The sequence below is a fragment of the Castor canadensis genome, chromosome 8 (assembly GCF_047511655.1).
Source record: "Castor canadensis chromosome 8, mCasCan1.hap1v2, whole genome shotgun sequence".
In the NCBI taxonomy this organism is placed as follows: domain Eukaryota; kingdom Metazoa; phylum Chordata; class Mammalia; order Rodentia; family Castoridae; genus Castor; species Castor canadensis.
Genome location: NC_133393.1, coordinates 153,164,745 through 153,189,984, shown reverse-complemented (window position 1 = coordinate 153,189,984; position 25,240 = coordinate 153,164,745). Strand labels below are relative to the sequence as shown.

Below are 25,240 nucleotides of genomic sequence, written 5' to 3'. Positions count from 1 at the left end.
CGCGGCGCCATGACGTCACGCCCGCGCGGGCGGCCGGCGTGCGTCGGGCGCGGCCATGACGTCATGCCCGCGGAGCCCCCCCCTCCCCGCGCGCCGGCGCCGTGACGTCACGCCTGCGGAGCTGCGGCCGCCGGTGCGGGGGCGCGTGCGGGGCTGGCGCGGGGAGCGGGCCGGGCGGGCGGCGGCATGGCGGAGAGCGAGGCCGAGACCCCCAGCACCCCGGGGGAATTCGAGAGCAAGTACTTCGAGTTCCACGGCGTGCGGCTGCCGCCCTTCTGCCGCGGGAAGATGGAGGAGATCGCCAACTTCCCAGTGCGGCCCAGCGACGTGTGGATCGTCACCTATCCCAAGTCCGGTGAGCCCGCGCCGCCCGTCCGACCCGCCGTGTCCCCAGGCCGCGGGGCGGGGGTCGCGCAGGTGGGAAAACCCAGGCCCGGCGGCGCCTCGGCCGCGCAGCGTTCGGTGGGGATGAACGATGTTTGGTCCGGGGCCGCCACCCACACCTGCTTCCCTTCCCGTTACCTGCCTGGCTGTGTGACCTTGGGCAGGTCACTCAGCCTCTCTGTTCCTGAATCTGGTCCAGCTTTTGATGAATGCAAAGTCCCGGCGATCTTCCGGGAAAGCAGGGGTGGGGGGTCGGGGGGATAAAACCGGCTCATTTCTAGCATGGGCCCTGCTAGGGGATGGGACCCCGCCCTGGCCCAGTGCAGTGCCTGGAGTTCCCTGTTTCAGGGTTGCCTCTGTCATCCTGGCGGGCCCCCAGCACTGATATTTCCCAGTATTAACTGACGTCAACATTTGCAGCAGCCATGGAAGGTGCAGATGGTCATTGCCGCTTTATAGGCTAGGCACTAAGACTCAGAGAGGGGAGGTGGCTTGCCCAAGGTCACACAGCTGTGAGTGGCAGCCCTGAGATTGAAAGCCAAGCTTGGACTGTGTTCAACCTGGTGTAAGACATGAGTGTGTGGTGTCGCCTCTGGGGTCTGTAGGAAAGTCAGCGGCTTTCCCTGCGTCCCTTGTGCTCAGAGGGCTCCGTGTTGCCCCTGTGTTGGAGGGAGAGTCCAGGGGCACAGTCCATTTAGAAGGGGGCTGGAGCAGCGTGTGGGAAGGCTGTAGACTCCATGATCATACTGCGTGGGGTCCCAGACACAGGGAGGGCAGTGCAGGCAGCCCTCCAAGGGACGTGGGTAGAGTTCTGGTGGGAGGTGGGGGGAGCATGGAGGCACTGGGGCTGTTGGGCTTGGAGAACCAAGTCCAAGGGCAACCTGAAGTCCTGCTGGGTGGTCCTTGAGAAGAGGGATGGTGGGAGATGGGCTGGGGCTGGGGCTGGGCCAAGCCTCACACGCAAACCCTGGGTCCCACAGAGGGCCTCAGAGAAGTAGCCGTGTGCAGGGCAGGCGTGCTGTGTGGGGTTTTGGCTGTCCCTTGGGATGAGATACATTTGTGATATTTTTGCTACAAAGTGGGTGAATATTCACATGAAGCAGGGTAAAGAAAGATTAAAAATAGACTGGTGCTGGTTTAGGACAGGGTTTGCTTCAGAACGAATTGTGACAACTTGGTGTTTGGAGCTCTTAGCCTTGCGGACTGGCCAGGAAAGGCCAAGGCCCTTCCTCAGGGAGGAAGCGGACAGTGGGAGCCGTGTCAGGAAGGGGCTTGGAAGGCAGAGAGAGACAGGCCTGACTTTGGTATTTGTATTCCTGGAGGAGGAATTGGCCTGGAGGCCCAAATGTGAACTTGGGCCAGTGGAGGACATTAGAGGGACCCTGTGTTGGGGTCTGGGAGCTTCCTGGGCACCTGGGTGGTGTGGGTGGGTGTTAGTTTTAAGAAGTTTTCTAGATAACCAACAGTCATATCTTGTTTATAACTTGGCATCTTTCAAGGACCAACAGAAGCACTTCCTAGGCTTTTTAACCACAAGAGTGAACCTATAGGCTCCTTTCCAGGTATGGAGACCCTGGTGGTGGCCAAAGACCCTGTGGAGGTCCCTTCAGACCCCAGCCTGGAGAGCCACCTTTTTAAAGCCGAGGCAAATGCGCTTTCTGACAGGACCTTGACCTGGGACGATCTCTGTGACTCACTCACTCCCTCTCTTCCCGCTCTTTTACATGAAGGGCTGGACTACCTGAGAACCACCTTGTTAGAACTGCACCTTAGCCAGGACCCAACACCGGTAGTCATGAGGCAGCTCTGGCCTCTGTGGCCTACAAAACCCTCTGAACTGTCCCCATAGACAGTTCTCCCCAAAGGTGTGAGTAGGACAGGGCCAGACCTCCATCTCATGGTGGGGGAAACTGAGGCTCTGGGCGTTAGCAACTTTCCCAGACAGCCCTAGGCAGAGGCGACCTGCTGGAGGGCCTGGGGTTTTCCTGGGAGTGCAGGAGAACGGGGTGCACAGGGCTTGTGCAGGCTGGCATTTCTGATGCTTTCAGCTCTGCCCTCACCTTGGTCCTTTTCCATCCTCGTCCTTCCATGGACAGAGGCACGGGGAGAAGCTTCCTTAGGAGGGATGGTCACGCTAGCTGGCAGCCCTCACTCTTACCCGCTGCCTGTGCAGTTCTTGATGTGCAATGATCAGGGAGGCCAGGAGCTGGTCCCTGAAGACGTCTCTGCACTGGGGAGGGAAACCGTCTCCAGGGGTTGGAGTGACAGTGAGGACAGCTGTGGTCAGCCTCTGGGATCTGGCAAGGTGGTACCCTCTGGTCAGCCTGTGCCTCCATTTCCCCTGCAGGAAGTCCCCACTTGTGAATGAGGGCAGTGGTGGCTTGTGGGGTGCTGGCAGGTGTTCTCCCGTTTCAGCCACACCCAGTCCTTTTGCTTATACTTCCTTTTTCAGGTGGAGTCTTGAGCTTTTGCCAGTGTGGCTTGGGACCTTGATCCTCCTGTGTGGCTCCTGAGTAGCTAGGATTATAGGCATAAGCCACCATGCCTGGCCCTTCTTGTATGCAACTTTTAAAAAAGAGGCTCAGAGAAGGCAGGTTAGGAGCCACACAGTTGTTGAGGGACAGAGACCAGAGCTGGTCAGGTCTCCTGGCCCATGGCCAGCCTCTCTGCTGCCTCACAGATGCCTGCTGCCCTTGAAAAGTCACCGGGGCCACTGGGCGCCTGGCCCCCAGGAGGTGGGAGGAACATGTGTCCTAGCGCCAAAGTCTTAGGCTACCGAGGGCTTCCAAGGTTTTGTCACTGCTCCGAGTCTTCCCCAGGTGGACTTTGGGTAGCTTGTTCCCCTGTCTTTGTCTTTTTCTTCCTGCCCCTGCCCCTTTATCCCTCCTCACCTGGGGTGGATCTGTGGGAAGCACCAGTGCTGAGATGAAGAACCTGACTTTGCAGGAAGTCCTGGGTTTGAAGGCAGCATTGCGGCTCACTGGCTCGGTGACCCTGGCAGATGACAGACCCCTTGGAGCCATGGTTTCCCCAGAGGGAGGTGACATTACTGTACCACCCCGACACATAGCCTGGGAGTGAGCAGTCCTGTAGTCCACTCAGGCTGTGCCAGCCTGCCCTTCCTCATAGCTGCTGGGACAGTTGCTTTTCTAGGAGCTGGGAGATGGAGGCCCTGGACGACAGAGGTCCTGGCAGTTGGTGGCTGTGCCACGGAGACACACGGCTGGTGCTGGCATGAGGGAGAGTGGCCAGGCCCAACAGCTGTCCCTCCCATGGGAAGGCACCTTGGATTTCCAGTGTCCAGCTCTAGGAGGTCATAATCCCAGGGGTCACACCGAGAGCTGGGAGTGCCTTGCCCACTCACCACTGATGGGGAAGCTGGGCCTCTGGGGCTGGAGCTTCTGTGGGGCCAGTGGTGGGCATCAGGGCTTGGCCTTCTCTAGCGCTGCATGGCTGGTAGATTTGCTGTGTTTTTTGACACTTTAGCTCAGGTGACAGGTCAGGACTGCCCTGTCCCCTGAAGGTATCTCTCTCCACAGGGAGCCATGTGAGCATAATGAGTTAAAGTGAGGTAGAGCAGAAACCCCGGTGGCAGTTGCTAGCCAGCCACACATGGCTTCAGTCTTGGGTGTTGGCTGGTTGGGGTGGGACAGCCCCATCGGTGCCCGTGGTTCTATTGACCCAGATCCTGGGACCCCATTGTGCCTTCTGAGGAGGTTCTTTCCATGCACCTCTGTCCTCCGTCATGGTCCCTCACTCTCATTTTCATTCTTTTGGTCCCAGGACAGCTGTGGTGTCCAGTGGTGTCCCTGCACGTGGTTGCTCTGATGGCAGTCGCTGCCTTGACCTTGCTCACAGGTTGCTGCTAATCATTGCTAACGTCATGAGGGATCGGCTTCTTCAGAAGGGTCCTGGCCCGCCCTTCCTGAGCTGCCTTTCCCTCTGGCCCAGCCAGTCCTGAGGTGCCCAGATCTCTTCTCACTGATGGAGGCAGGAAGCCCATCGCTGCTGAGCGAGTGCTCCCTGCGCTGGAGCATCTGGGCCAGGTTTTTCCCATCACTGTGGGCTGCCTGGTCTCCTTGCACCTGTTTTCTCATGAAGCGTGAGGGCGTAGAACCGAGAGATTCATCTGGGTCTTGGAGGAGGCTTGCAGTGCACTGCCCCAGGCTACACACTGTCCTCTCTTTGTGTGGGTATCACAGTGCTGGGACAGGGCCTTCGGGAGCGTGGTGAATGATAGGCTGGGGAGGAGGAGGCTCAGGCTCAGCACGAAGGGGTCATTCAGGAGGACCAGGTGGGATGGCTGACCCTGACCTTGACCCTGACCCTAGCTGCCCTTCTCCACGTTTGCTCCCCAGCACCAATGACCCTTGTGGTCATTTCCTTTTTGGTTTCCTCATTTCCTGTTCCTCCTAGACAGCGACTCCACCCCCAATCATGCTAGGTTACTGGTTTCCATGGCTGCTTCTCCCTGGGAAGCACTCACATCTGTCTACACCTCCAGCTCTCCACCGTCTTGGGATTCTCCCTCCAACCCCTGGAGCATTGCAGTGGCCTCCCGTTTGTCTTTGACTCCATAGCTAAAGTGATCTTGGAATCCTAAGTCTGACTTGGTTCTCTGTGGCTCCCCATTGCCTTCAGGCAGCATTAAATTTCTTGGCCTGCCCCTCTGATTTGCATTTTACCTGTTCTACCTCTCTGCTCCCCGGCTTTCTGCAACTAGCTGAATGTGGTGTTATTTCTTGCTTCTGGGTCTTTGGTCCTTCTGTCTAGTGTGTTGCTTCCTCCCTCTCTTCTTTTCTCTTCACTTAGTGCTCTTGTTATCTGATGAGGACGTCCCATCTTCAGAACTTCACTGTGGTTAACCGTGGGACTGAGCCTCTTTAGGACTAAGCCTCCTTTCCGGGCCCCCCTGCAGTGCATGTCTTCTGGCTCGTGTAGTTCTGGACAACCCAGTTCACTCAGGATGAACTGGCTCTACTTCTCTTTCGCTCTGTGCCGTGTGTCTTCTCCCTCTGGCTGCAAATGTTTCTCTTTACCTCTGGTTTTTCAGGGCTTTGAATAAATGTGATGTGTGCAGGCTTTGCTTTTGTTTTTTGGCTAATTATCCCGCTTGGGGTTCTCTGGGCTTCCCAGATCTGTGGCGTGATGGTTTTCACGATTTTGGAAAAATTCTTGACCATTGTCTCTTCAGGTACTTCTCCTGCCCCATCTTTCCTGCCTTTTGAGTTCTCATCCACATGATGTTAGACATTCGGAGTTGCCCTGCAGCTCTTGAAGGGTCTGTCTGCTTTCTCACTCTTTTCTTTTGTGTCTCAGTTTGGGGAATTCCTACCCTCGGGTCTTTGGCCTCCCTGGTTCTTTCTTCCACTTTGTGGAGTCTGCTGCTGAGCGTGTGTGTCTCTTGCTGTGGTTTTCTTTTTCTGTCTAGCACTTCCAGTTCCCAGCTGAAGCATCCCATCTGTCCATGCATGTTGTCCACCTTTTCCATGAAAGCCTTTTACACACTAGTCAGACTTATTTTTAACTCCCTGAGTCTGGTTCTGTAGGTTGCTTTGTCTCCTGACTGTCAGACAGTTTCTTCTTGATCTTTTTTGGGAGCAGTGCCTTTGATTGCTGGACCCAGTGGGTTGGACAGGGGAGGCTAAGGTTGTTCAGATGTGGGCTTGGGACTGAGTTTGCCTTTTCCTGCTAGGCCATTAGAATGGGGGTTGAGTTTCTCTGGGCTGCTTTGGTCCTGTTGTTGCTCTGGTTGGCTTGGCGACCACACCTTCTACTTAATTCAGAGGCCAAGATTTCAGAGGGTTTTTCTCAGTGTTCTGCTCTTCCTTCAGATTTGGGCCTTGTACGTCTGAACCCCAGAAACATTTTTCTCATCTAATTCCCCCCTTCTCCCATGGGCACCATCATCTGTGCCTCCTGTTCCCTAGCTGGAGGGGAGGGTCTGGGGCCCTGTCCTTCCTCACTCTGCTCCTGCTCTCTGGGGCTTTCTTAGGGACCCTACCCTCCTCTAGATGGTGCCAGACTCTCTTGATGGCATGTCTTGTGCAGGACAGTTTCTTGTTCCTTCTCCAGCATTTGGGAACTGTAGTAGCAGGGTTCCCAGGGGTTGCCTACTTTTGTTGTAAGGGTGGTATTTTGTTTCTCCTTTTTTCCTTCTCTACCTACAGTGGTGTTCACTGGAGCCTGGGTTGTGTCATGACACCTCCTCCCCCATGCCTGTCACTTGTCCTCTGGGGAGGAGGGAGGGGCAGAGCTTTCCTCTTCCTGCAGAACATTTTACCTGAATTCCTACCCACCCGCAGGCCCCAGACTTCTCGGCCTCCTCCTCCTCCCGGCTGGCCTCTCAGGAGGGGCCCATCTTTCCTGGGGTTCTCGCCCCTTGGTTGAGTGAAGCCAGCATCTTGTAGTTACGTGGTCCTCCTTATTCACGTGGGAACAGCGTTTTCTACACTTAGTCCTTGAGGTCCCCAGGGTCCTAAGGCACTGGCACGGTGTGGCTCCCGGAGCGTCGTACCCTGTTAGCCTCTCCCGTGAGTTTGGCTAGGCTGCAGTCAGCCGGAGTCTTCTGGGTGTCCTGAGCCTACCACTGGCAGGACTGGAGGCTGGGCAGCTGGCACCTGTGAGGTCTCCCTTCTTGGTGTGTCATCTTGCCTGGCCTCCCATTATCCTGGGAAATAGACCATTTTATGGGGAGGAACTGAGGCACCGAAAGAAAACTGGCTGGGCCTGGCTTCAGGTGCCAGCAGTGGGCCTTGGCTGGCGTGGTGCCTCATCACCACCACAGTTGCTTTCGGTGCGGACATGGCCCACAGGGCGATTCTCAGTCAACTGCGTGGATTCCCCTGGGTGCCCTCCTCTCATAGGTGGGTCCCTATGCGAGGGAGTGTGTATGATCCATGCCCAGCCCTTGGGCAGTGTCAGAAGCAAGACCCCTGAAGACACCGGGGTCACAACTGAAGACACAGAAACAGAGAATTGTCTGAGCAAGGCAAAAGTTACTTCTGCAGAAGGGTGCACAGGTGCACGGGCACAGCAAGCATGAGGAACGGCCATAGGTCTGCATTTTTATTCCTGAGGCTGTGGACCCTGCCCCTTTACTCAGATCGGTTGAGTTCGGGTGCACAATCTGCTTGCAGTTGGCTAACGCTACACTTGGAATTTGGGGGTAGGGTAGGTAGTCACTTCAGTGCAAAGCGGAGCTCAGTGAACAAGCACCTGGAACTGCAAGCAGCTAAGCTGGCGACACACTTTGATAGAAAAAGACTGCTTTCCTCACAGCAGTGACAAGCAGCTGTCCACATCAGGCCTCCTGAACCCCAGGCCTGGAGTGGAGGCTGGGGTGCTACAAAGTGGTCCCACTGGTAAGGAGGGGTGACTTCAGCCAGCCATGGGGGCAGGAGCCAGGAAAGAGGTGCCTCTGGGCTCCTGGGCTCAGCCTGTGGGGTCACTGGAGAGATGGGGTGAGCACAGGTCAGGAGCCTTCCCTTGGGCAAGAGACCTGGCTCCCTTCACTCTCAGCCCGCCCCTCATGGCCAAGCAGGCTCAGGCCCTGCAGGTCAGAAGCCCTTATGCATGGGGGACCTTCTGCCCCATGAGGTACAGGGGCAGGCTCTGCAAGAGCAGGGGCTGGGGTAATGATCTCCGTCTGGCCTTTAATTTGGGGCAAGGTTCTGGTTCTTTGTAAGCTGGTTTTGGGCGTGCAGGCTCACACACAGCTGCAGGTGACTGGCTCCGCTGCACTGCTCTGGCTTTTCTGTAGCTTCTGGGATTTGCAGGCTGGCCTAGGAACATGCGTCTTGGCAGTGGTGGAGTGCCGAAGGACAACAGAAATGTGCAGAGGTGTATGCTGACCATGGCAGGTCGCCTGCTGATGCCAGAGCCATAGCAGGGTCTTTATGGGAGAGGCCCAGGGGCCTGCCTGCCCTGGGCTACAGACCTTCCCAGGCCCTAGTGCAGCCCGTGCTGTCCCCTCTGGTCCTTAGGGTTCTCCTTGCCCTGTTATTTCAGAGTGCCTTCTCTGACCTTTTGCGGTATTCTTTCGGGTGACTGGGTAGGGTCCCGCACTCTGCTTCCAGCTGCCCCCTTGGCACCTGCTACTTTATGGTGGGGCTGTGTGCACTCAGGTGTGTGTTCACCTCTGCGGTCCCAGGAGCCAGAGAATGGCAAGTCCAGAATTCCACTCTGGGCAAACTGAGGCACAGAGAAGTGGTGACCTTTTCATGCCTCTCAGAGTCCTTGCCAGGGCTGGGCTGGGATGTAGGTTCTTGGTTCTGAGTCACCAGACGGGCAGCAGCTAGCCAGGGCTGCCAGAGCACCCGTGACCAAGGACACCAGAGACATTGGCATCACCTCAACAGAAAGAGGGAGTCACACTCGCTGACCGAGGCTGTTTCCTCTTAGTGTCCGGTGGGGCCCCATAGCCACGGTGTCTTCCAGGGCCACTGTTACTGGTGGGATGGGGCCTAGTGTCTCCCACCTTACCCTTGTTCAGTCCCCAGCTGAGTTTGGAGGGCATGGTCACAATTCTAGTCTGGAGGTGACACCACCTGGTGTGTGGCCTTGGGTTTGTTGCTCACTTGTTTTGTGAGGCTGGGGGTGTGTGCATGTGGTTTGTATATGTGCAATGAATATGCATGTGGGGGTGTGTACACAATGCAGATCTGCATCTGTCTGTGTGCGTGCGTGCAAGTGTGTGTGTTCTTGTCTGTGTGTGTGTGTGAAGCACTCTGGTTCTGAAGACAGTTTTGGGTGCTAGGCTTGTGGCATGCTGGCTGTTGTAGTGTGGACAGTTCCCCGCTGGCCTGTTTCTTCATGGGTAAGATGACATGGGGATAGTGACTGGGGTGGTGTTGTGAGACTCGTAGGAAGTCATTAGCGGGTCACGTTACAGCTGTGTAAGTGTTTTCTTTGGTGTTGGTGTCATTGAAGTGTCTGTTAGCATTTTCGTGTGCCAGGCAGGCGCTGTGAGCTAGGCTCTGGCCCCAGCACCGCCATCCAGTAGCCAGCTTGGAGACCAGGAGCAACCGTTCCTCTTTAGCCTGCCATCTTCCTCTGCACATCCTGGACTGGCTGTTTCGAAAGCCTAGAGCGAGTGTGGGTGGAGGCTCCCAGGACAGGACTGCTGGGGAAGGTGTGCCTTCTCCTTTCCGGGGCAGGTCCTGACCTGGAGGCATCTCAGTTCCCCGTGAGGACCAGGCCCTGTCCCCCAGGAGTCACTCTGTGGGGCCCAGGCTTGCTGGGCTGTGCTTCACAGCCTGGCTGCTGCTGTTCTGAACAGGCTGAAGGATGCTGGCTGCACCTCATAGACGTGAGGGCTTTCAGAATTCCCATTGGGTGTGGGTGTGGGCAAGTCCATGTGGCAGATGGAACACACACTCCTCTTTGCTTGCTCTTGAACCCTCATTAAAATGAGCAGAAAGCTCTGAACCCTGAGAACTGGCAAGGAGAGGCTTGGGAAGTCAGTGTGGGTGGCCAGGTGGTGACTGACTCTGAGACAGAGAACTGGAATGCCCTTGGATGGGGGATCATAGCAGGGCAGGCCCAGTTCCCTCTGCAGTGCTCTGGGATTGATGAGGGGCTGCCTCAGTGTGGCGATTTGACAACAGATTTCCTCTGGGGACCCTGATGCTGAGAGGCTGTGGATGTGGGGAGCAGAGCGCAGGTGGAGGCTAGATGCCATGCCTCCCCAGAAGTAGGGTTGTGTGGTGCTGTTCTCTAAAGGGGTGGCTTCCCGGCCCCTCCTCTCCTCGGCTCCTAGGATGCCCGGCCCTTGCTCCTGCTCCCGATGGAGGTTGGAGGTAGCTTCTGGAGACACTGACTCCAAAAAAGGACCTGTATGGAATATTATAGACCCACATGGAATGGAATGATAGGTCCACCCTGTGGCAGTGGCCAGGTGGGGCAGTTTACACACACACACACACGTGCATACATGTGTACATGCACACACAGACACCGAGACCCGTCCTCCTGCACAGGGGTGCCTCCTGCTTCCCACTGTCAGCTGAGAGAGATCCAGGCCACCGGGTCTGTCTGTGACAATGAGACCAAGTGCTGACAGGAGTGCCGAGTGACAGTTCTGGGAGCAGGAGGAGGCTACACACCCATGCTGCCTGTTCTGATGCTCTGTACCCTCAATAATGAGCGGAACTGGAGTCACAGGGACTCAGGAGGAGGGAAGATCTGACAGTCCGGATTCAAAGCTCTTGGTGGTGAGGGCTGGGTGGTCAAGCTGAGGAGATGTCTCAGGAAGTAGAACATTTTTACAAAGTGATGACAAACGGGCAAGAAGATGAGAAAACCAGAAGGACATGAGCTGGATTAAACCTCCTCCCCACCCAGTGTCTGGCCTACCAAGTAAGTAAAAGATCACACTGAAGCTCCTGCTGGGAACTTTCAAAACTGAGATACGAGCCAGGTGTGGTGACACATGCCTGTAATCCCAGCTACTGTGGAGGTGGAGGCAGGAGGCTGTCAAGTTCAAGGGCAGCCCTGGCAAAGTTAATGAAACCCCCATCTCAATAAAATACAAACAAAAGGGCTGGTGGAGCCCTTGCAAGCCAAGGCCGTGGGTTTGGTCATCATTACTGCCAACAAAATAAATCCAAAACAAACAAAAAAGCAATGGAGGTGGGAAGCTACTGGAGCCCCCAAGAGGGATGGCAGTAGGCCTCAATAAAGACCTGGAAGTGGACCCAAGGATTCTCAGCAGTAGCATTGGCAGTGAGGAGACAGAGCTGCTGGGTGCAGCAGCTTACAGCTATTATCTCTGCTACAAAGGAGGCAAACATTGGGAGAATAGTGGTTTAAGGCTGGCCCAGGCAAAAAGGTAGCAAGACACCCTCTCAATCAATAAGCTGGGAATGGCGGTGTGTTTCTGCCATCTCAGTCATGTGGAGGCTGTAGGTAGGATTGAGGACTAAGGCTGGCCCTTGCCAAAAACACCTTGAAAAGTAACTAAGGCAAAAAGCGGTGGGGGTGGGCTCAAGTATTAGCAAGTGTAAGGCCCTGAGTTCAAACTCCAGTGCTGCAAAAAAAAAAAAAAAAGATTGGAAGGAAGAGACCTCCATCAGGAGGCGTGCAGTGGAAAGAGACGCTGTGGTCATGGTCCGTGTCACTGGAGGCGCACGGGAGGAGGGGCCCAGGTGAGGACACGGTGCTTCTGCTGAGGAGGGAGGTCCCAGGCAGACAGCCGTGCAGCTTTTCACTGAGGGAGAGCCAGGGAGTGGGGGGTGCATCCCCAAAAAGTACAGTGCCCCCCCCGACTTTATTCACAGTCTGAAGATATTACTACAGTGCAAACGGGGATTAAGATAGAACTTTATTACAGTGTGTTATTGTAATTACTCTTTCATTTGTAGTCATTGTTGATGTCTTACTGTGCCTAACTTATAATTTATTTCATATCAATATAGGGGTGTGTGTAGGAAAGTATATCCACCTTCAGACAGCCGCTGGGGGGCTTGGCACCCGTCACTGGATAAGGGGCCACCATGACGGGCAAGTGTCGGCGTCTTTGGCTCCGCTGAGGGGGTTGTGTTGGAGCTGAATTATTAACAGCTATGTAGAAAACCAAGGAAGCTAGCAAAGATGTTATCTACGCAGGAAAGCCAAGGCGCTGTCCGGGGCAGGATGTGCGAGCCCTGTGTGTACACTCGCCCGAGCACTGGATCAGAGCTGCCCTGCGTCCTGAGCCTGCTGTGATTATTGGGAGGCGAGAAGCTGGGGCAGGGAGCGCCGGGCTACGTCCTCACCTCCCTGTCAAAGGTCAGAAGGTTGTGTGATCCACACAGGTCTTGAAATGACATTTTGTAGAATTACCCAAGGGTTTTTCTGGGGAGTGGGACTCAGGTAGGGAGGGGAATACAGATCTTCTTGTGGTGCTGGGATGGGCCTCACAGGGGCTCTGCAGCTGAGTCCCACCCGCAGCCTGCCCAGGTGGATCTGGGATTTTATGTTAAGCACCCCACAGGACTCTGGTTTTTAAAACTAGGTGGTAGTGTGACTTTGGTAAATGTTGTAAGTGAAAACCAAAGGCCCAAGCCCCAGTATCCTGGAGGCTCTGACCGTACTCTGATTCATTCTGACCTTGGAATTCTGGAGAGGTTTTGCCGGCTTCCATGGGTGGTGTCAACAGACTGTTCCTGGATTCCTAGACAGTTCCACCCTTGAGCTCCAGGGACTTCTGTGGTCTGCATCCCAGATCCCAGGTCCCAGAGCACTGCCATCCACCCTGGAGCTGAACCCTTGCCACTCAGCGGGGACCCCGTCGGCAGCACACTGTGGTGGCCACACCAAGCCCGTGGGTGTGCAGAGCTGCAGAGCGTGGCCTGTGCTAGTCTGCTCTTCTCTCCTGCAGGTGGATCCCCTGGCATCAGGCTGGCTGGTGGCCGCAGGGCTGGTTCTCTGCAGGGCCTCCCTTGTCTGCAGCAGCCTGGCCGCAGCCACCAAGCCCCTGCCCTATGCGTCCTGGTCCTGCAGCCTCCCTAGGACTCCCACTCCCACTGCTGCTCTGCTCCCCAGGCGTGTTGGAACGTGGGCCCCCACTTTCCAGCTCTGACCCTGGATTGCAGCCTCCACCCTGCATTTGTTGCCTTGTGGATGACAGAAGTACTTGTCTCCTGAGGCCGCAAGCAGGAGCATGAGGCTGGCCCCGTATTCCGGGTCTGATGGCGTGCTCTCAGATGAGGGCAGTTGCCGTTGGTGGTTCCGTGCCATGACACTCAGAATCTGTGTGCCTGGAGTTGCTGTTCACTGAGTTTCTTCTCTCTGAGTAGGTCATCGGTGACCCTTCCACTGTTGCTTGTCGGAGAGGCAGGGATGGTGTCTCTCCTCTACCCTTTGGGTGACCCTCAGTGGTGACCCTTGGCACAGGCTTGCCAAGTAGGTGGTGGGCGAGTGGGTGCCTCTTACAGGGCTAGAGGATGGGGAGGAGAGAGCAGAGGACAGAGGCTGTCCTCCAGAGTCTCTGGAGTGGAGAGCTGCGCCCACACCTCCGGGTCAGCACTTCTGACCTCCAGAACTTAGAGTGGGTCTGAGTGAGACCAGCCCCCTACCTTCCCTGAGCCTGCCCCCAGCCAGGCACCATGTGACGCATAGGACAGTAAGTACAGGACTGACCAAGATGTGGGGTGTCGGGGAAGGCTTCTGGGGGCAGTGACCCTCAGGTCAAGTCCCTTGGCCCCGAAATGGCTGCTGGTTGGAGGCCTTGGGCTGCTGAGCTGTGGTGGAGGTGGAGACCTGCTGGAGCTCAGAGCGGGTGGAGAGAGGAGACTAGGGGTTGGGCAGGGTTTCGAGGCTGGGACAACAAGAGCCCTTAACAGAGGGCTGCCTGGGGTGGGTGGAGAGGTCATAGGGGCAGGGCAGAGGTACCAGTTGGGGGATGGAACTGAGATGTGGCATTGGGGATGGAAAGACAGCAGTGGGAGGCCCCTGTGGTGCCTGGCAGAAGCCCCTGCAGAACTCGGTGCTTGATCCTGAAGCCTGCGATTGGGTCTTTGGTTCAGGCTGCTCAGAAGCCCATGTGGATGGGCCGAGTGATCCATAGGTGTCATCAACATCTCTAGTCTATCTTTTCTCTGGTCACTTTGTCAGGTCCTGCCAGCTGCCTCGGGAGGGCAGGACCTGCTCCCTGTTCTTTTCCTGTGCATCGCCTTCTCTGCCTGGTGCCAGGCAGGCTCTCGGCTGTCCCTGTTGACCCGTTGGTAACACCAGAAGCTGGAGAAGGGCGGCACCTCCGAGAGGTGCTCAGGCAGCAAAGGGCCGTGGCGGGGGCTGGAGAGAGGCCACTGGACAGGGGCGAGGGGCCTGGTCAGCTCAGGAAGGAGCTTCCTGGAGGCTCCTGGAGACCGAGTCTTCTGACATGAATGTTTAATGAGGTGAGCGTGGGATTTGTAGAATGACAGTGGTTGGTATCGATGGAGAGGCTTTAGTGTGCAGAGAAGGTCCACCTGGGCATCGGCCTGTGGGGCTGGAGGCACTAAAAATAGATACCTAGAGTGGCACTGGGAAGGGCTCATTTTAGGTGCTCTGTTCTGTAAGGGTGCAGTTGCCCTGATCTGTGGGGTGGATGTCCTCATCAGGAGAAAGGTGTGGGCCAACCACACCACATTTTGGTATTCAGAGTCTCCTGTTTAAATGGGGTGGTGGTGTCCACACCCCAGGTCATGGGAGGGTCCTTTGGGACATGCTGGGTCATGAGAGAATGGATGGAGCACTTGGGAATCCTGGCTCTCCCACTCCAACCAAGACCGGACACAATAGCCCCTATCCTGGGGCACAGGAAGGAATGTGCACTGTACCTGAGGGATGGGGACAGTGGAACAGAGTGAAGGACGATAGGTGACCTCTGAATAGATGCATAGAGGAAGGAGGGAGGGAAGGGAAGGTGGGGCCTGGCAGGCTGAGTAAGGCCTTACTTACTTTCTTTTTTTTTTTGAGAAAGGGTCTCACTGTGTGGCCCAGGCTGGCCTGGAACTTGGGATCCTTCTGCCTCAGCCCGGAGTGCTGTTCCCATAGCCGTGTGCTACCACACTCAGCTTAAAGCTTCATCTTGGCTGTGGGGAGCGAGAAGCTATCTGGAGGTCTTTGTGGATGTACCTGTCGTCTGTGTTTGAATCATGCCACTATGTTGAAAGCAGAGTGGAGGGTGGGTTCTGGGCGGTACAGAGCATGGTGTAGAGCCCTTGCAGGAAGTGGGTCAGCCATGAGTGAGGATAGTGTTGGCCAGGATCAGCCCTGGTTGCTCATGCAGCTGGTGGGGTCAACGGGACTTGCTAAGGCATGTAGTAGGCAGAAGGCTGTGCACTGGTGAGTCTGCCTGCTGTTTCGCTTGCTGGAGTGATGTGGCCTGGGCCATGGCCCAGACTTCACCAGCTGTGACCTGGAGCCAGCCTACTGAGGCCCTGTGAAACCTGCCTGTGGTTGGAGTGGGTGAGGCCATCTGAGGAGGGTGCCAGAGCTGTACTCTCCGCTGCCCAAGAGGAGCCACCAGCACCAGGGACTGTGCCTCCGCAGTGAAGGGACAGTGTGTAAGCTGCGCCCTGCTCGTTCTGCGAGCTCATGGGAGGTGATGACAGGATGGCGAGGCTTAGTGAGTCCAGGTGCTGCTCTGGGTGCTGGGAGTGTGAACCCACAGGGCTGGAGGATGAGCTACTTCCCTCTCTCTGACCAGCCCCTTTGGTCCCAGCTGATTGGCTTGGGGTCCCCCTGGCTGTAGGGACTCAAGCAGGACCGTATGCCCAAGGCAGCGTGTGTATGGCTGCCCACTGCCCACTGCACGCAGAGCCCCTGCTCTTCCTGTCTCTAGGAAATTCTGAGCGCTCCGGCCATATGCTGTCCTGGCATGGCAGGAGGAGAGAGCAGTATGTCGCAGGGAGACAGGCCTGTGGGGGAGGGGGCCCAAGGCTGCCTGTGAGGCTGAGGCTGGGCTGTGGGGAACTCAAACCGTGATGGCTGTGCCTGGGCCTCATTAGTGACAGTGGGAAGCTGTGGAAGGGCTGTAGGTTGGGGCGATGGAATCTGAGTCTGAAATGTGCTGTTTGTCCCAGAGGGATGGTCCCCGAATCACACAGGGGTCCTGTCCGTACTGTGTTGCTGTCTGGTGAGGAGGAGGAGGAGTTGGTCAGCAGGTCTCACCAGTGACTGAGAGCACCCATGTTCCTGATGGGCCCCTCCCTGCCCATGCATGGGCAAGGCGTGGACCTCAGGTCTGTTCTTGGCCTTGGAGGTGTCTCCTTGCAGTTTTGGGGAGGCCTTTGCAGGCAGGGTTGGGTTCTCTCTTTAACTCTTTAACTGAGAGTAACACACATGCTTCCACATAACTCCCACCAGGATCAAGTTCATGACACAAGACTTCCCTTCCTGTGTTCTCTGAGCCACTAATCTTCCCTCATAGCCTCTGGCCTCACCTGCCACATAGCTCAGTTTCGCCTCAACCCTCAAGCAAAGGAAACCATCATGGCAAGTGCCATTGGCATGGGATACCATCTTTGATGAAGGTCTTGGAAAGCCAGCCTGGGCTTATTTCCCTCAGGGTGTGCCCAGGATCCTAGGCCATGTGTGTGTTTAGCTTTAGTAGGTACTGAGCAGCCCTGGTCACTCCTGCATCAGCCGAAAAGTTCAGCTCCTGGAGGCCCCAGGGTTGAGAGCGACCTCGGTGAGTGACAGCCCATGAGCCCCGAGTAACAGGTGCCATCTTGTTCCCTTCTCCAAACATCCTGCCCACTGAGTCAGAGAGAATACTTCTTCACAGGTCACCCAGCAGAGATGGGGCTCGGCCTCAGATCTTGCACCTGGCCTAGTACCCTTTTATCATACTTAGCTTGCTCCCTGGGGCCCTCAGCCCCCTTTGTGGGCAGCAGATGTCACCCTGAGTGCAGAGCTGGCCCAGCATCTTCTGAGCACCTGTCCTTACCTTCTCTCCCCAGGCACAAGCCTACTGCAGGAGGTGGTCTACCTGGTGAGCCAGGGAGCCGACCCAGATGAGATCGGCCTGATGAACATTGATGAGCAGCTACCGGTGCTGGAGTACCCGCAGCCAGGCCTGGACATCATCAAGGTACTGCCTGCCCGCCCTGCCAGCCCCCATCGGGGCAGGGCGTCTGCGACCTCGGCTGATGAGAGGCAGGTGCTTCTGAAGGGGCTCATGGGACTCTGTGGCTGGGGACAATAGTAGGCTCCCAGATGGTACCATAGCCAGGTGAGAGAAACTGATGGGCTTCAGCCATGGTGTGACCTGGGACTGGTCAAGATAGGATGACTGTCAGGGTGGGGAATCTGTGAGGTGGGAGGAAGTGAGTGGCTGGGGGTGCACAGGCTGAGGGACTGCTAGTGGGAAGGAGGCCCCTGGCCTCCCTCCACCTACCCCACCTGTCCAGGGAGCTGGAGAGGATGCGTTTGCATTAAGTATTTGGTGAGTATCATCCTCAAGTCCTGTGGATTCTGCTGCTCTGAGGTACAGGGATTTCTCTCCTCTCTGCCCACTCTGCTTCCTCTTTAGTTCACTCTCTGTGTGGGCCACTGAGTGGGCCAGAGCCACAGCCCTGGACATGCCCGCCTGCTCTTCCACTAGAGCAGAACATTGTGGAATACAACTCTGAGGGCCCTCATCCCCTGTGTCATGGCAGGAGATCTCTCTGTGGGCCCTGCCGAGGGTGAGCTGGTCTCTGGCTGTACCCTGGCCTCTTGAGCTCACTCCGCTGTCCGTCCCCCATGCTCTGTCACATTGCTTCTGACATGAATCACTCAGAGTGTGTTGAGCGCTTACACACTGTGCCTGGTGTTGGGTGCAGCAGTGAACTGATAGCATCAGGCCATCACCTCACATGACAGAAATTTGTCATGGTTAAACAGTAGTCAGTGCTAGAGGGGGGCAGATCTTTAAGGGATGGGGCTGGCCTCTCAGTGGGGGTATGTGAGGAAGGTGTAGAGGAAGAAGTGGGCACTAAGATCCTGTGGCCCAAGGGGCCTGGCTTGTCCTAAGCAGCAGGAAGGCCCTGGGCTGTGGCATGGTGGCCTGGGAGGCTGGAGAGTCAGGGGAGGCTGTGGGTGCAGGGGAGGGCAGTGGGGAAGCGAGTCTGAGCACAGGAGTGGAATGCCAGAGATGCTTCACAGGGCCAGCCTGGCTGCTATGTGAGAAGGGTCCAAAGGCCAGGAGAAGCAGCAGAGCATCAGGCTGGTGCCATGGTGGTTTTGAGGTGCCTCCTCAGCCTGTGCTTTGAGCTTTCTCTGCTGGCCCTTGTGGGTCCTTCCTTGGACTCCAGACCAGATCAGTGGCTCCCAGGTTTCTCCATCAACCCCCGTGGCTATGAGAGGTTCACCCTCAGACTGAGGACAGGCTGTGTTAGGTCACCAGAGGTCTCGGGTTAGAAGGTGGTCAGGGGATGTGCTGGGTCCTACTTGATCCAGGGTCCTCTCTTCTTGGTCTTGTTGGCCCTATGAGGAGACCACAGTGACAGATGTGCCTCCTCTTAGAACCCTCTTCTGTCTGCAGGAACTGACGTCCCCCCGCCTCATCAAGAGCCACCTCCCCTACCGCTTCTTGCCCTCTGACCTCCACAATGGGGACTCCAAGGTAACCTGCCCCATCTCCTCCCCACCCCTAATCCTCCAGTAAGGAAAGCCTGAGGCCTGTGTAGACACCGCAGGCTGCACTGCCCACTGGCTTGGGGCTCTTCCTGAGGACTTCAGCCTGTGAAGGTCCTTAGAGAGTCAGTCTGCATCATGTCTCCAGCATTTTACTTGGATTCGAACTCAGCGCTTCACTCTTGCTAGGCAGGCACTTCACCACTTGAGCCATTCCCCTAGCCTTTTTGCTTTAGTTATTTTTCAGGTAAGGTCTGTCCTACTTTTGCCCGGGGCCTGGCCTTAGAAAGTGATCTACTTACCTGTAGCTTCCTGCCTGGCTGGGATGATAAGTGCTCGCCACCACCAGAGGTGATTGGGATTCTCGTGATCTCTGCCTTCCAAGTGGCTGGGATTACAGCTGTGAGCCACCGGGCCCAGCACATTTTATCCACTCTTCTAGGGGTTTCCCCCTCATGGTTGAGTACCTCTGTGACCTGAGGGAGGATAGTGCTTGCCGCTGCTTTCACTTCTTGATGGTATTTTGGCTAAGATCAAGTGTTGATGGTTTTGTTTCCCCTAGTCACACGGATCCTGAGGTTTTCATCAGCAGTATCAGATCAGATCGAAGCTTTGCTGTCCTCTGCTGACTTTCAAGTAGTTCTAGAGGACAGAGGTACAAAAAGTTACTCAGGTGCTTTTCCTGGCAAAGCTGCTTATGGGCCAGAGCACATGTCACCTAACACAGTCAGAGTGAGGGAGGATGTGTGGGTCCCCGATACTGGAAAGAGAGTGAGTTCAGAACAAGGGAGCCAGCAGTGGGCTAGCCAAGCTTGCAGGGGCTGCCTTGGCAGGGTAGAGTCTGACCCCACTCTGTCTCCGCAGGTCATCTACATGGCTCGTAACCCCAAGGACCTGGTAGTGTCGTACTACCAGTTCCACCGCTCTCTGAGGACCATGAGCTACCGCGGCACCTTCCAGGAGTTCTGCCGGAGGTTTATGAATGACAAGTGTAAGTGCTTCTGCCTGCAGTCTCACGGCTCCCATGGTAACCTGCAACTGGGCCTGCATTCCCCCCAGGACATGGAGACACTGCCTCTGGGGGTGATAGCACTTGTCCGGAATCCTAGAGTGGGGTTATGGCAGAGCAGGTCCACAGAACTGCAGGTCTCTACTCTCCATCCTAAAAGGTCCCTAGTCGAGCCTCTCTCCTTTCTGCCTGCTCTGAACAAGGGAAGAGTGGAAACCAGGAACCCAGAGGCCCAGCGTCACTGCTGTTAGGGGTGGAGGCCAGAGTGAAGCAGCTAGGTGCGACAGTCACATGGCCTTCAGGGACAGGCAGATGATAGGGTGGGGCATGCTTAGGGGAGCTGGGTGTGTTGGGCAGAGAGCCCTGCATTCTTCCTGATTGCCCCTTCCCAGGGGGCAGTGAGGCCTCGTCACCCCATTGTGCTGCTCTCCCAACAAAGCGGGGATCTTAGGACCCTGCTTCTCTTCATTTGTCTTTTCCAAATGATGTTAGGTGTTCTATTTCTGTCTTCTCCCATGACACCTGTGGGTGTCCTCAGCCAGCAAGTGGGCAGTGTGGAGCATTCACCCAGATGTCCGGAAGTGGGTCACTTTAAATCAGCACCGAGACTGTTCTGGACCCAGGGCTGAAAATAATTTCCTGTTTTACTTCCAGCTGAAGAAATGCTGGCCACTTCTTGAGTGGGTTTTAGGGGTCCTGCGAGGAGGCTGTCAATATGGGCTGTACAATCAGGACAAGGCTGCAAGCGGATCCAGGAATGTAAAGGCCTGAATGGGGATGGAGGCAGCGGCTCGGAGCTGCCAGTCCTAGCCTTGTGGGAGATGAGACCCCTGTTAGTGTAGCATGCTTAGCACAGTGCTCGGCTGCTGGCAGTTTAAACCCACAAGGGCCTAGAGGCCCCCAGTGATTCTGTTTCCTGTGCAGTCTTTGCTTTGGCTGAGCCCAGTCGGACACCCTGCACAATCGCCTGCTCCCTGAGCACTCCACGCCCGCCCAGGCCTTTTCCCAGACTGCTTCACCAGCCTCCCTACTGTAGAGCACCTCTCACAGTCTGCTGGGCATCCCAAGTGTCTGACTCCTAACATCACTGTCATTCCCTTCTGTCCCAGCACACCCCTGCCCTATAGATGCATGGGGACTACAATAGTGACAGCAGGAGTCTCCCAAGTTCAGACTGCTGTGTGTTCAGTCATTGCTATTAAAAGTTGTCCTGACACAGTCCTCCCTGTCCCCCCACCCAGAGTTCAGAGCCACACGAGCTGGCTCCCAACAAAGCAGATACTGTGTGATGCCACATATCATTCTTGCAAGCTCAGGGACCCCAGCTGGTGTGCAAACCTAGGGACACAGGCCTTTTCCTCCTGGCCTGAGGAAGTAAAGGAGGCAGAGGCTGATGGCACAGCGAGTACTAAGGTGAACAATTTCCAGTAGATAGGGTGGAGGGCGTCATGTGGTGAAGATGGGATGTTTGGGGGAAGATCCTGTGGCCTGAGGCTCCAGGGATACTCAGGCCAGATGACATGTGCAGCGTGGGGGTTGTTGTGGCTAGGAGCCCTGACATGTGGACAAGGGCACCGTGACAACGTGCAGTGTGGAGGACACTCTGTGAACGCTGCACTGAAGTGCCGTGTAGGGCCGTGCTCACAGGGGGCCTCTCCCTAGCTGGGGCTCTGGTGAGCTGTGATTTCTCACACCCCCTGCATGAGTGGGTTCACCATCCCCATGCAGAGTGAGTGGTTTGGGGAGAAAGGAGAGGCCTCCCTGGAGAGGCTTGGGGGTGAAGGCTCACTCCCCACCTGGCCACATGCATCCTTCCCTTTGTCCCAGTGCCCCAGGTCCACAGCTGATGGGGCTTTTGGTCTTCCAAGGCAGTCTCCATGTGGCGTGGTGGGCCTGAGCTCTCTGGAAGTCTGGTGCCTTCCGTCACAATTGGGGCATTTTCCCTCCCCTCCCTTCCTGCTGCTCTGACCTCCTCTCCTCCCTTCCCCGGACCATCTGGCTACTCCTGCTCCAGGATCTAGTCTACCTGTACTGAGTTCCAGCCAACAGATGGAGTCAGGTGACCTGGGTCTCCCTGTCCAAGTTCCTGTGACTCGTTGTGACTTGGGCAAGTCACTGCCCTTTCCAGGACTCCACTCTTTGTAAAGGAGCAGGTTTTCTTAGCAGAGATTTCAAAGGTTGGCTGGGTCTGTCCAGGGTGTGCTATTGCACCAAGCTTAGCTCTGACCGTGGGAAGCTTTGGGTGGCCTGGAGGTTGGGGCCCAGCAGAGGAACCTCTGGACCCCACTTCTGACAGGTGCTTCTCGTGCAGCTGGGCCCTTTTCTGTTGCTTGGTTGCTCAGGGTTTCACCCTGTGTAAGCATCTTGCTGAGACCCACCTCTGTGTACCACAGGGGAGTGTGGTGCAGAACCCTGCAGGGCCAGGCAGCTCAGCTGGGGAGGTGAGTACATATTGGACCTTGTCACTAAGAACATTGTGACACATTCTGCAGACAATGGTGAGCCCTTCAGTGGTCACCATGCACCCAGCCCAAACCGGAAGCATTCAGGCCGAACAGGGCTGTGGTGTAGCTGGGGTGCTACTCACCTGTCAGCACAGAGCTCCCACCAATCTTCAGATCTCTGCTTTTATTAGGAACTCCTGGGTTCACCCAGGATTCATGTAGCAGGGCCTCGCTTTCTAGAACTATCCTAGAGCCTCCCACATGCCATCCTTTCCCATTGGCAACTCAGACTGGCCCCGTGTCCTGGCTCCTCTGGACATTGGTGTCTTCCCCTTGATTACTTGGTAAGTGGTGAAGTGGCAGGCACTCTTGAGGTCCCCTCCTAGTTCTGTGCATACCCGTCCTCAGAGCCCTCACTGCCGGTCAGATCCCAGGCGTGAGTGGGGTGAGGGCTGCTGGCAGGAGAGACCTGCTCCAGTGGCCGCTGTGCTCTGAACTTGCTCTTTGTTACCTCATCACTGTGGGCAGGAGGGCAGCCCGAGAGGGGCAGGGGCACGGCCTCGCCTGGGCCCTACCCTCACCAGCTGTGCACCTGGCTGTCTCCGCAGTGGGCTATGGCTCCTGGTTCGAGCACGTGCAGGAGTTCTGGGAGCACCGCATGGATGCAAACGTGCTTTTCCTCAAGTACGAAGACATGCACCGGGTGAGTGCCACCGGAAGCCACTGTCCCAGGGTGTGGAGTTGCCTGTGACGGCTGCAGTGGGATCCAGAGGAGTCTTCCTGGGCCTAGGTCTGGGGCTGTGCTCTGGCCTCTGCCCTGGTCTGTTCTGCAGGGTAGGTTCTGGGTTGGCTGATGTGGTGTGGTGCTGGAGAAAGCCTGCGAGCTCATTGGTTTTCCTGCCTTAGCCATGGAAGTAGACACCGGTGAGTCTCACCATTGCCCCAGCTCCACTTCCATTGGGGGCCAGCCTGAGCTGAGTGCTGGGATGGCTAACGCCCTTTGCCTTCGTGGTGGTTCTCAGGCTGCTGACAGCCCTGGGTGTAGGTTTTCAGTGACTCCGGGAAGAAGGTGAGCTCGTGTGGGCATGCGGCCTGGCTGGGCAGGAGCGTGGACATGTGGAGCAGGCTTCTCCTGGGCCCAAGGGCTCCATGTCCAGGAGGAACGAGGATTTGTCACTGTCAAAGGCACAGCCATTCAACCCGTGCAGGTGCCGGGGCGGGAGCAGTGTGAGCATCGTCACATTCTCAGGTCAGCCACATCTTCCCGGCAGGGTCTGTGTCTGTTGCAGAGGACCACACAGAAGTTCTCCTTTCTTGAAACAGGCGAGCAACAAACCTGGCCTTGACTGCCCTTCCTCTGGAGTCTTTCCCTGGTCTTCACTGCACCCCCAACCCCTCTCATCCTCGTCCTCATATCAGTCCCTCAAACTCTACTCCCTTGCCCTGCTGCTCCCAGGCTGCCCTGTCATCGTCCCAGTGATCTCCATGTTGCTAAAGCGAGCGGTTGGTGGTTGGGCTCCCATCACCTAGCCTTCTGGTGGCATGTGACTTCCTTCCCTGGGCTGCCAGAGCACCACCCTATCCTGGACTGCTGTGTCTCTGTTACTGGTTGTCCTCTTCTCCCTGACCATAGATGGCCACGTGCCCCAGGCCTCGGTCCTCAGCCTTGTCCCTCATCTTTTCACCTGCTCACTCCCCTGTGGTCTCATCCATTTGCTGGGCTCGGAATATTGTGGTTACTCTGCGGCTCATCGGGCCAGCTGTGGACCCTTCCAGACACGTTTCTGCGGGAGGTCATAGACTTAGCACATCCAAACCCGGCCCTGAACGTTGTCCGTCAAGTCCTTAGCTGCTCCCTCTGAGGTCATGCGGCCAACCCCACCCTCAAGCAGCACTCAGGCAAAAATCCTTCAGTCATCCAGATGCCTCTCTCGTACACCCTCTTATCTATTTCCAAGTCCCCTGGGCCCTGCCTTTGCCTGGTGATGCTGACTTGATGGTTTATGCCCAGTTCTACAGGTCGATCTGATCTGCGTCCTCCTCTCCAGCCTGGATTACTGCAGCATGTGCCTGAGCAGCCTTCCCCCCCACCCGGCTGTCCATCGAGTCTTCTCAGCACAGCAGCTGCACCAGTGGCACTAAGACTGAGATCATGCCTTCCTCAGCCCATGGTGCTCTGGGTAATGGTCAGACCCCATAACTGCCATGGTCCAGGACTTTTTTTTTTTTTTTTTTTTGAAGTACTGGAGATTGAACCCAGGGCCCCCTTCTTGCTAGGCAAGCCTTGTCTCACTTGAGTCATGCCCTCAGCCTTTGTTTGTATTTTGCTTTTGAGAAAGTCTTTGCTAACTTTGCCTGGATTGGCCTTGAACTAATGGTCCTCCTGCCTCTGCTTCCTGAGTTGGTGGGATTACAGGTGTGTGCTACACCTGGCTGTCTGGGCATTTTAGCTCATGCTGACTTCTTGCTGATCCTCGAACCTGTCCCACCAGCTTCTGTTTTAAGCTTTCTGTGTTTTCTCTGACCCATCCAGAATGTTCTTCAGATACTCTTATGAGTTGCCCTCTCACCTCTTTTGGGTTTGCTTATAGGCCACCCCAACAGCAGGACTCCCTCACCCCCCGACCCCAGCACTTCAGTCTTCATTGTTCTTCAAAATATTTATGATCTTTAGTGTATTTTATTGTGTCTTCATTTTACTTAGTGTTCTAACACATTCCATTGGGGTGGGGCATTGTTCTGTCTTGTTCATGCTCTTAAATCATCATCTGACACATGAATTGCCCTCAATGTTTGTTGAATGAGTGAGTGACCTGCAAGATGAAAATCCTTACCTCCATTTCCAGAAGAAGTCTGAGGCACAGAGAGTCAAGGGGCTGTGCTGACCAAGCCACTGGAACACAGGAAGCTGTGCTCCTGACCAGTTGGTACAATCCTTGAACACACACAGTCTACCTCTTGGACTGTGGAAGAGCCAGGCTCACACATCATATGGGGGGGTGCAGCACCAGGCAGACCAGGACTGAGCAGCCGGGCATGTTGCCTGCTGTGTTTGGAGGAGTCCAGGTTAGTGGGGGTGAAGCAGGAATCGGGGATGGACTAGAAGCAACATTAGTGAGGTAGAGGCCTGAGTGGATTTGAATTTCACTCTAGAGATCTATAGGGACTGTGGAGGGAGGGGACACAGGGTGGAGGTGAGGAAGTCACATGTGGGACCCCAGCACTGGAGTGGCAGTGGTTCCTGAGCCCACGGAGGGGACTCTTGTCACTGGTGTGGTACCCACCTGCCTCTCTGTCCCTGCCCTTACCTGTCCCC

The 25,240-nt window shown here is 56.1% G+C and overlaps 1 protein-coding gene and 1 long non-coding RNA gene across 4 annotated transcripts in view; both read left to right on the top strand.

The window, feature by feature from the left end:
- Positions 1-141: 141 nt before the first annotated feature.
- Sult4a1 (sulfotransferase family 4A member 1) overlaps positions 142-25,240 on the top strand; it is a 31,933-nt gene continuing 6,834 nt past the window's right edge. Inside the window, exons 1-5 of the mRNA XM_020174184.2 lie at positions 142-355; positions 16,815-16,945; positions 18,380-18,460; positions 19,336-19,462; positions 22,533-22,627. Of these exons, the coding sequence (XP_020029773.1) occupies positions 187-355; positions 16,815-16,945; positions 18,380-18,460; positions 19,336-19,462; positions 22,533-22,627 (603 nt within the window). The 5' untranslated portion in view covers positions 142-186. The remainder of the gene's footprint in view (positions 356-16,814; positions 16,946-18,379; positions 18,461-19,335; positions 19,463-22,532; positions 22,628-25,240) is intronic.
- LOC141425859 (uncharacterized) lies at positions 12,753-16,805 on the top strand. 3 transcript variants are annotated; one of them, XR_012451027.1, is made up of 3 exons: positions 12,753-13,159; positions 13,981-14,264; positions 14,831-16,805. It is a non-coding gene; the product is annotated as an uncharacterized lncRNA (long non-coding RNA). The 3 variants fall into 3 exon arrangements; XR_012451025.1 differs by having other exon boundaries at positions 12,753-14,264; positions 14,831-15,416; positions 15,936-16,805; XR_012451026.1 differs by having other exon boundaries at positions 12,753-14,264; positions 14,831-16,094; positions 16,219-16,805.